The sequence below is a fragment of the Crocuta crocuta genome, unplaced genomic scaffold (assembly GCF_008692635.1).
Source record: "Crocuta crocuta isolate KB4526 unplaced genomic scaffold, BGI_CrCroc_1.0 scaffold127, whole genome shotgun sequence".
In the NCBI taxonomy this organism is placed as follows: domain Eukaryota; kingdom Metazoa; phylum Chordata; class Mammalia; order Carnivora; family Hyaenidae; genus Crocuta; species Crocuta crocuta.
The window spans coordinates 1701213-1711755 of NW_027532008.1; the positions used below are offsets into that span (position 1 = coordinate 1701213).

General features: G+C 41.6%; 1 protein-coding gene and 1 long non-coding RNA gene across 9 annotated transcripts in view; one reads left to right on the forward strand and one right to left on the reverse strand.

Moving 5' to 3' along the window:
* The window catches only part of LOC144241154 (uncharacterized), a 40332-nt gene that overhangs the window by 26281 nt on the left and 3508 nt on the right, over positions 1–10543 (forward strand). The gene's annotated exons all lie outside the window — the stretch shown is intronic.
* PHACTR4 (phosphatase and actin regulator 4) overlaps positions 1–10543 on the reverse strand; it is a 114562-nt gene that overhangs the window by 19044 nt on the left and 84975 nt on the right. For all 8 annotated transcript variants that reach the window (XM_077775625.1, XM_077775622.1, XM_077775620.1 and 5 more), the window contains 2 exons: positions 3940–4104; positions 3013–3408 (listed from right to left, as the gene is read on the reverse strand). In XM_077775625.1, the coding sequence (XP_077631751.1) occupies positions 3013–3408; positions 3940–4104 (561 nt within the window). The remainder of the gene's footprint in view (positions 1–3012; positions 3409–3939; positions 4105–10543) is intronic.

Here is a 10543-nt window from a genome sequence, read left to right on the forward strand (position 1 = left end):
TTTATTTTTGAGAGAGAGAGAGATTGAGAGTTCCAGGCAGGCTCTACACTGTCAGTGCAGAGCACGACACGGGGTTCGAAAACAAGAACTGTGAGATCATGACCTGAGCGGAAACCAAGAGTTGAATACTTAACTGAGCCACCCAGGCATCCCTTAAGTAAATTTTTAAAAGACTTTCTAGAAAAACATTGCATATACATACAACACCAAATCTGAGTATTTTACTGTTTGAATTGATAACGTAAATTTTCTTTGGTTATTTAAGGTATATATATATATATATATATATATATATAATATCAAGATATTAAGGAAGTGAACTGTTATATTTATCCTTGTAAGGGCACTTGGTTGTAGTTCTGTGAGGAAGATGCCAGAATGTTCACATTTCCTTCATCTGTTCAGCTATTTATGATGGTCCTCCCTCTGTTCTAATATTTCTAATTAGTACTTAGTCCTAATACTGTTATGTCTACCAGTAGACACAGCAATGTCTAAAGCAGTAGTTTCCAAATGTTTGGATCTCATGAACCAATACAATTAGAATGAAAATCTCAACCAACCTCAGGTTGTCAACTTTTAATATTTTCAAACTTAATATTAAGCATACCATTTGTGAACATAATCCTTTCATGAAAGAAATGGCTTTTTAACATCAAAAAATTAAGAAGGTCATGGGGCACCTGGGCAGTTTAGTTGGTTAAGTGTCCAACTCTGGCTCAGGTCATGATCTCACGGTTTGTGAGTTTGAGCCCCATATTGGGCTCTGTGCTGACAGCTCAGAGCCTGGAGCGTGCCTTGGATTCTGTGTCTCCCTTTGTCTCTACCCCTCCCCTGCTGGCACTCTCTTTCTGTCTCTCAAAAATGAATAAACATAAAAAAAAAAAAAAGAATTAAGAAGGTCATAATTCGACAATAAAAGGTAGTCCTTTAAATCAAATTTATTTAACCTTAATAAAAACTTATAAAAAACTGTCCTATTTTTCTCCTTCTGCTGAGGACCACTCAGGATTGATGTTGATCCCTTCATCACAAGGCCTATTTGGGCTATTCACCTTAGGCCAAGCATGGCCTCTATGGTTCAGTCCAGGATACAGTACACACGTTATTTTTTTACAACTGTCTTACCCTGAAAAGAGTGGAGTATTACTGCTTTAGAGCAGTGGCTCTCAATGTGAGGTCCCCATATACGTAGCATCAGCATCCTCTGGGAACTTATTAGAAATGCAAATTCTCAGTCCCACCCTAGATTTACTGATTCAGAAATTCTAAGGACAGGGCCCAGCAATCTGTGTTTCAACAAGTCCTCCAGGTGATCGAGGTGAGAGCTTGTCTAGACAGCAGTTCGAGAATATCGGTGTACAGGACAGAAGCTGGGGCTCAAGAGCTGAAAAGCCTATGTCTGGTTTCTATCTCTCATTAACTACAACCTTGAGTGAGTCACAACTTCTTCACGTTGTAATTGCCCTAACCATATAATAGATAAAATCAGCTTCCTACTTCACAAGGAGGCTCTGACAGCAAGCATATGAAAGCAGCTCAGGTTCCTCAGATATAAGTCAACACAGACTGTCCATCCAGGGTGGTGGTAACAATAATAACCGCCATCCTTTTTGTAATCAAGCTACTCCAACCTGTCAAACTCAATGAATTCTAAGCCTGTTTTTCAGGGTTCTCATCAACCCACACAAGTTGGCGGTATTAACTGTTTAACGAGCGTACTTTATTCCTCCCTTCAATCATGAACAAGAACTTCAAGCAGTACTAAGCCTTGTATCATTTTTCCTGGGGAAAAAAAAAGTACCTTCCTTCCTCTCCCCCCTTCTCATAATTTCCTCTAAGAGGGTCTGTATTTATGTAAAGAAAAGCAGACCTACACAGGACTTTAGGTGAAAATAAAAAAATTTACTAAACTGGGCGCCTGGGTGGCTCAGTAGGTTAAGCATCTGACTCTTGATTTCGGCTCAGGTCTTGATCTCACAATTTGTGAGACAGCCCTGTTTTGAGCTCTGTGCTGACAGCGTGGAGCCTGCTTGGGATTCTCTCTCCTTCTCTCTCTGCCCCTCTCCAGTTCTTTCTCTCTCGAAATAATAATAAACTTTATTATTTTTTTTAAAATTTTTAATGTTTTATTTATTTATGAGAGAGAGAGAGAGACACAGCGTGAGCAGGGCAGGGTCAGAGAGAAAGAGGGAGATACAGAATCTGAAACATGCTCCAGGCTTTGAGCTGACTGTCAGCACAGAGCCAGACGCGGGGCTTGAACCCACAAACCGTGAGATCATGACCTGAGCCGAAGTCGGACACTTAACCGACTGAGGCACCCAGGAGCCCCAAAATAATAATAAACTTTAAAAAATTTACTGAACTGATAAAAGTGTACTGGTTATCTTCCCAGTTTTCTTTCTTCTACTACTTATTTTATTAAGAGTAGCATTCTTTTTTTTTTTTTTTTTTTTTTTTACGAGTAGCATTCTTGACTCTTCCCAAGATAAAAACATGATCTTATCAGGACACTTTGAATAATATCTTTTGCAGTTTGCATCAAGGTATTATGCCAGATACTGAATCTTAAATTACACAAGCATCTATATAAACACAAGTTTATCCATTGGGCTCATGCTAAAAGGGGACACTGGTGGTTTAAAGTAGGTTAAAAAAAACCCCAGAAACCCCTTTTCTCCATGCAGGTCAGAACCTGTTGTGGTCTTCACATGTCCAGTCCCCCAACTCTAAACAGTATTTCAGAAATATTGGTTTAGGATAATAGATATTCCCCACCACTCCCGACCAGCTGGAACTGAATTTTAGTGATATCTGTTCCCTGTTTTCATTCCTAGCTGTCTGCCTCATTCTCAAGACTTTTCTCCAAAATGAGGGCATCCAAAGGGACACGAGATGGAGAACTCTCTGAGACCAAATCAGTATTGTACCAGTTTTCCAATAAAACAACCATCCAAACTCAAACCAAACCAAACTCAAAGCATTGGCAACCTAAAGACTTCTACTTACCAATGACGGGGTTGCTATTTCTGTGAGTTGGTTTAGGGGGAGGGATAGGGGGCTGCTTGGCAGAGACCGCATGAGTGAGGCTCGGGGTAGCAGTAGTGTTAATGCTGGCAGGAGCGGCAGGCAGAGTCCTGGGTGCTGGGGAGGGGGGCACAGAGGAACTAACAGTTTTTGCTGGCTTGGTGGCAGCAGTGGCGGCGGCAGGTGCTGAGGTGGAGGCGGCAGTGGAGGTGGAGGAGATGGATCTTGCTGCGCCGCCAGAGGAAGTGGCATCCTTGGCTTGCCCTTCATTTGCTTCGTGAGAAGAGGACAAGGGCCTTTTAGGGGGAAGTAAAGGCTGTTTGGGTGCATTCTCAGGAACGGACTCTGCTTCGGAATTAGGCTGGCTTCCGGTTGAGCCTGTGTAATAGTGACAGACACGATTTAAAAGGGAAAAAAGAGTAACAAGATAGACTGAAAAAAGCTAACGCATCTATAGACTTATGGTCAACTACATCCATTATTTGATGTGTAGATGAGTTTACAGGCAAAGTTTCCCAACCTCCACATACTTAAGGTATAGGACACTTTCTCAATCACAATCTCAAAGTAAGAGAGGCCTGTATGGTAGTGATTCTTCACACAAGAGCCAGGCAACTGGAGGAGGCACAGAATCCCGTGGGTGCAGGAGGAGGAAAGTGTAGCGCAAAAAAGTCCTACTGGTATCTGATGCTTAACATCCCCTTCCGTCCTTGAGAATTACAAATTAGCTATTTTGTGAATGCGAGAATGAGAAAAGGAAAATTCCACTTAAAACTGCAACTAGTTGAGGACTTGCTAGAGGAACACAGAATTCCCTCTGGATTTTATTTCTCCCGTGGCTCTAGCAAAACCCTGAGTTAAGACAAGAATGATGGTGGCTCTTACATTCAAAAATCGAGAGTTTCTTACCTAGTCGCTTCTTTGGTTCCTCTTCTGGAACCGGTTTCCTGAGACCTGCTATTCTTCCTGACTCTTCCTCTGCTTGGACTGGACTAGAAGATGTGGCACTCCCTATGGGGGTGGTATGGCCATTCTTTAACATGGCATGGTTCAATTTCCCAGGATCCTCACCACCTGCAAGTATATAAAGAAAAGAGCCAACTGATGGACTGGTGTGGTCAGACATGGAGAAGAGCTGGTGATTTCTAATGCTTCTTATTCCCTTTCTCCCCTTTTCTGTTTGAGCATGTGATTCAGATCTAGATTATTTGGATTTTTATAGTAGTAATAGAAATAAGTTCTCAGACACCAGTCTCCCTCACCCCAAATCACCTCTTGCTACAAGACTAGACAGAATCATTCTCCATGCACTGACAGTATGAGGTGGGCTTAGGCTGAAAGTAGTGAAGAGTCTACAACAAATGAGCACTAAATAAAAATATATTTCTCAGGCTTAAGTATTCTGACATCTACTTTATTTTAAAACAGGCAAGGTAGCGGGGCCCCTGGTGGCTCAGTTGGTTAAGTGTCTGACTTTAGTTCAGGTCATGATCTCATTGTTTTTGAGTTTGAGCCCCACGTGGAGCTTTGTGCTAATAGCTCAGAGCCTGAGCCTGCTTCAGATCCTGTGCCTCCCTCTCTGTCGGCCCCTCCCCTGCTTGCACTCTGTCTCTCTCTCAAAAATAAATAAACATTAAAAAATAAAATAAAAAATAAAACAGGCAAGGGAGCAAGATGACAACTATGCAAATGCAATAAATTGCCACTTATATTACTATAGCCCAGCCTTAACAATAATAGGATTTCTTTTTTTTTTTTTTAATTTTTTAATGTTTTATTTATTTCTAGGGGAGAGAGAGAGACAGCGTGAGCAGGGGAGGGTCAGAGAGAGAGGGAGATACAGACTCTGAAACAGGCTCCAGGCTCTGAGCTGGCAGTCAGCACAGAGCCCGACGCGGGGCTCAAACCCACGAACCGCGAGATCATGACCTAAGCGAAAGCCGGACGCTTAACCGACTAAGCCACCCAGGCGCCCCAACAATAATAGGATTTCTAAACTATAAACCGAGGAATCATTTCAAAGCCAAAAAAGACTGCTACTTTTGAAAACCATATAGTGAAAGGTTAAGACACATTATTAATTGGTTTCTACTCAGCATGTGCTAGGGAAATATATGTAAAAGTGATCAGTTATACTGGTGCAGCCACTCTGGAAAGCAATATGGAGGTTCCTCAAAAAATTAAAAATGGAACTACCAGGGCGCCTGGGTGGCTCAGTCGGTTAAGTGTCCGACTTTGGCTCAGGTCATGATCTCACGGTTCGTGGGTTCAAGCCCCGTGTCGGGCTCTGTGCTGACAGCTCAGAGCCTGGAGCCTGCTTCAGATTCTGTATCTCCCTCTCTCTCTGACCCTCCCCTGCTCTCACTCTCTCTCAGAAATAAAAACAATAAAAAAAATAAAAAAATTTTTAAAAAAGATTCTTTTTTTTTTTTTAAATATTTTTATTTATTTCTAGGAAGGAGAGAGAGAGACAGCGTGAGCAGGGGAGGGTCAGAGAGAGAGGGAGATACAGACTCCGAAATAGGCTCCAGGCTCTGAGCTGGCAGTCAGCACAGAGCCCGACGCGGGGCTCAAACCCACGAACTGCGAGATCATGACCTAAGCGAAAGTCGGACGCTTAACCCACTAAGCCACCCAGGCGCCCCTAAAAAGGATTCTTTTAAAAAAATTAAAAAATAAAAATAAAAATGCAACTACCCTATAACCCAGCAATTGCACTACTAGGTATTTATCCAAGGGATACAGGTGTGCTGTNAGAGAGAGAGAGAGAGAAGCAGGGCTCAGCCAAAGTGGGACTTGTGGACTCAGCCAAAGGGGGACAGGGGTTCACCTGAAGCCGGGCTCGAGCTCACCCCAAGCAGGACTTGAACTCACAAACCATGAGATCATGACCTGAGCCAAAGTCAGATACTTAACCGACTGAGCTACCCAGGCACCCTTCTTTTATTTTTTAAAATATTTATTTATTTTGGGGCACCTGGGTGGCTTAGTCGGTTAAGCGTCCGACTTTCACTTAGGTCATGATCTCGCGGTTCGTGGGTTCGAGCCCCGCGTCGGGCTATGTGCTGACTGCCAGCTCAGAGCCTGGAGCCTGTTTCAGTCTGTGACTCCCTCTCTCTCTGACCCTCCCCTGCTCACGCTGTCTCTCTCTCTCTCCTAGAAATAAATAAAACATAAAAAAAAAAATTAAAAAAAAAATTATTTATTTTTGTGAGACAGAAAGAGAGAGTACACTGCAAGTGAGGGAGGGGCAGAGACAGGGGGACAGAGGATGTGAGGTGGGCTCTGTGCTGATAGCAAAGAGTCCAGTGTGGGGCTCGAACTTATGAACTGTGAGATAATGACCTGAGCTCAACCCACTGAGTCATCCAGGCACTCCTAAAAGTTCTTAAAAATTTTTTTTTAATTTTTAAATTCAAGTTTAACATACAGCGTTAGTTTCATGTGTACAATATAATGACTCAACAATTCTATACATTATTCATCATGATAAATGTATTCTTTAATCCCCATCACCTATTTCACTGACCCCACCCCCTACTTCCCGGCTGGCAACCACCAGTTTATCCTCTATATTTAAGAGTCTGTTTTTCTGTGTGTCTTTTTTCTTTGTTCATTTGTTTTGTTTCTTAAATTCCACATGAGTGAATCATATGGTATGTCTTTCTCTAACTTATTTCACTTAGCATTATGTCCTTAGATCCATTCATATTGTTGCAAACGGCAAGATTTCATTTGTTTTCAATGGCTAATACTCCATTTTGTGTGTGTGTGTGTGTGTGTGTGTGTGTACACACACACATTGTTTTTATTCATTCATCTATGGGTGGACACTTAGGTTGTTTCCATACCTTAGCTATTATAAATAATGCAGCAATGAATATACGGATCCTTATATCTTTCTGAAATGGTGTTTTCATTTTCTTTGGGTTAATACCTAATAGAGGAATTACTGGATCATATGGTAATTCTATTTTTATTTTTTTGAGAAACGTCCATTCTGTATTCCATAGTTTATATTCCCACTGACAGTATATGAGATTTCCTTTTCCTCCACATCCTTGCCAATAATTGTTTTTTCTTATTTTTGATTCTAGCTATTCGGATAGGTCTGAGGTCATATCTATATCAGTGTGGTTTTGATTTGCATTTCCCTCATGATTAATGATGCTGAGTATCTTTTCATGTATCTGTTGGCCATCTGGATGCTGTATGTCTTCTTTGGGAAGATGTCTATACATATCTTCTGCCTATTTTTTAACTGGGTTGTTTTTATTGTGTTGAGTTGTAGAAGTTTTTTACATACTTTGTCGGCTATTAACCCTTTATTGAATATATTATTTGCAAATATCTTCTCCCATTTGGTATGTTATCTTTTTGCTTTGTTGATGGCTTCCTTTGCCGTGCAAAAGCTTTTTATTTTGGTGGAGTACCAATAGGTGAATTTTGCTTTCGTTTCCCTTGCCAAAGGAGACATATTTAAAAAAAAAAATCCTTCTACAGGAGATGCGAAAGAGATTATTGCCTATGTTCCCTTCTAGGAATTTTATGGTGACAGTTCTCACATTTAGGTCTTTACCATTTTTTCAATTTCTTTTTTTTTTTTAATTTTAGAGACAGAGAGTGAGCACAAGAGTGGAGGAGAGGGGCAGATGGAAACAGAATCCCAAGTGGGCTCCACACTCACTGCAGAGCCTGATGCAGGGCTCGGTCCCACAACTCTGGGATCATGACCTGAGCTGAAATCAAGTGCTGAATGCTCAACCATCTGAGCCACCCAGGCGCCCTGGTCTTTAATCCATTTTGAATTTATTTTTGTATACAGTGTGAGGAAGTGGTCTAGTTTCATTCTTATGCATGTAGCTGTCCCGTTTTCTCAACACTATTTGTTGAAGAGACCATCTTTTCCTCTGTTGGAGATATATTTTTTTAATGTTTATTTATCCATTGAGAGAGAGAGAGAGAGAGAGAGAGAGAGAGAGAAAGGAGGGAGAGAGTGAATCTCAAGCAGGCTCTGCCCTGTCAGCACAAAGCCCAAAGCAGGGTTCAATCTCAGGTACCATGATATCATGACCTGAGCCAAAATCAAGAGTCAGATGCTTAACAAATTGAGCAACATAGGCCCTCCACCCCATTGCATATTCTTGCCTCCTTTGTTACAGATTAATTGACAGTATGGGTTTATTTCCGGGCTCTCTATTCTGTTCTATTGATCTCTTGATTTCTTGGTCTTTTTTTTTTTTTTTTAATTTTTTTTTTTTTTTTAGGAGAGANGCCCCAATCTCTTTGTCTTTTAAAATTTTTTTCTTTTTTTTTTTCAATGTTTTATTTATTTCTGAGAGAAAGAGAGATAGAGACAGCATGAGCAGGGGAGCATCAGAGAAAGAGGAAGACACAGAATCCAAGGCAGGCTCCAGGCTTTGAGCTAGCTGTCAGCACAGAGCCCGATGCAGGGCTGGAACCGACGAACCATGAGATCATGACCCAAGCCGAAGTTGGACGATCAACTGCCTGAGCCACCCAGGCGCCCCTGTCTTTTAAACTTTCTTATATTTGGTGTGCCTGGGTAGCTCAATTGGTTAGGCATCTGACTTTGGCTTAGGTCACGATCTCAAGGTTCATGAGTTTGAGGTCCATGTGGGGCTCTGTGCTGACAGAATCTCAGAGCCTGCTTCAGATTCTGTGTGTCTCTCTCTCCGCCCCTCCCCCATTCACGCTCTGTCTCAAAATTAATAAAAACATTTAATAAAAAAATAAATAAAATAAAATTTTTTAGGGGCGCCTGGGCAGCTTAGTCCGTTAAGTGTCTGACTTTCACTTGGGTCATAATCTCGCGGTGCGTGGGTTTGAGCCCCACGTCGGGCTCTGTGCTGACTGCCAGCTCAGAGCCTGGAGCCTATTTCAGAGTCTGTATCTCCCTCTCTCTCTGACCCTCCCCTGCTCACGCTGTCTCTCTCTCTCCTAGAAAGAAATAAAAATATTTTTTTTAAAAAATGTAAAAAAAAAATAAAATTTTTTATATTTAATGCAAAAGCTTTTTGCAATGCTAAAAGAATAGAGTATAAGCAGCATCTCACTTTAAAATCTATGAATGTCCTTGTCCCATCACAGAAAACATATTAAATATTTTATAATATAGTCAAAGTTAGAACCATAATCAAGCCAAAAGCTGTGTTTGAGTATAAATAAAAACTTCAAAATTCAAATGTTGCTTTTGGCCGAAAGTGGATATATATATAAGCCAGGCCTTGAGGACTGTCTTGGAGTTTCTTCCTATAGAGTAAAGCTTTTGGTCAGTTCCCTGGTTGGCAGAGTAGCATCTTATCCAATGACTACAACTCATTTATCAATCAGCCTTTTGAGCTTGTAGACTGAAAAGAACTTGGATCAAGAGCCAATAGGGAGGCACCTGGGTGACTCAGTTGGTTAAGCATCTGACTTCAGCTCAGTTCATGATTTTGTGGTTTGTGGGTTTGAGCCCCAAGTCAGGCTCTTTGCTGACAGCTAGGAACCTGGAGCCTGCTTCTGATTTGATTCTGTGTCTCCCTCTCTCTCTGCCCCTCTCCGCTCACACTTTATCTCTGTCTCTCAAAAATAAATAAATGTTAGGATGCCTGGGTGGCTCAGTTGGTTAAACATCCGATTCTTGATTTTGGCTCAGGTCATGATCTCATGGTTTGTGAGACTGAGCCCCACATCAGGATCTGTGCTAATAGCGCAGAGCCTGCTTAGGATTCTCTCCGTCTCTCTCTGCCCCTCTCCCGACCGCTTGTGCATGCACTCTCTCTCTAAATAAACATTAAAAGTAAAAGTTAAAAAAATAAAAGAGTCAATAGGAAGCACAGGGTAAAACAGAATGAATGAATGTGAAAAACAATAAACAAGTAATGTATGGGGTTTGTGGGTGAGTGAGCAATAAAGGTGAGAGGCAACAGAGGGCACAGGGTGAGGAATGGCTATTATCAAAAAAGTAATGGTCATGTACCCAATGTTCATAGCAGCACTCTCAACAATAGCCAAAACATGGAAAGAACCTAAGTGTCCATCAACGGACAAATGGATCAAGAAGATGTGGTTTATCTATACCATGGAATACTACATGGCAATGAGAAACAATGAAATCTGGCCATATGTAGCAACATGGATGGACCTTGAGGGTGTTATGCTGAGCGAAGTAAGTCAGGCAGAGAAGGACAGATACCATATGTTTGCACATATAGGAGGATTAGGAAGAACTTAACGGAGGACCATGGGGGAGGAGAAGGGGGGAAATAGTTGGGGAGAGGGAGGGAGGCAAACCATGAGAGACTCTTGAATGTCAAGAACAAACTGAGGGCAGACGGGGGTGGGGGAAGGGAAAGGGGGTGATGGGCTTTGGAGGAGGGCACTTATGGGGATGAGCATTGGGTGTTACATGGAAACCAACTTGACAATAAACTATTAAAAAAAAGAGTAATGGTTAAAAAAAAAGCTAGGGTCAAAGGTGCTGCAACAGAGGTATAATTATAGTTAA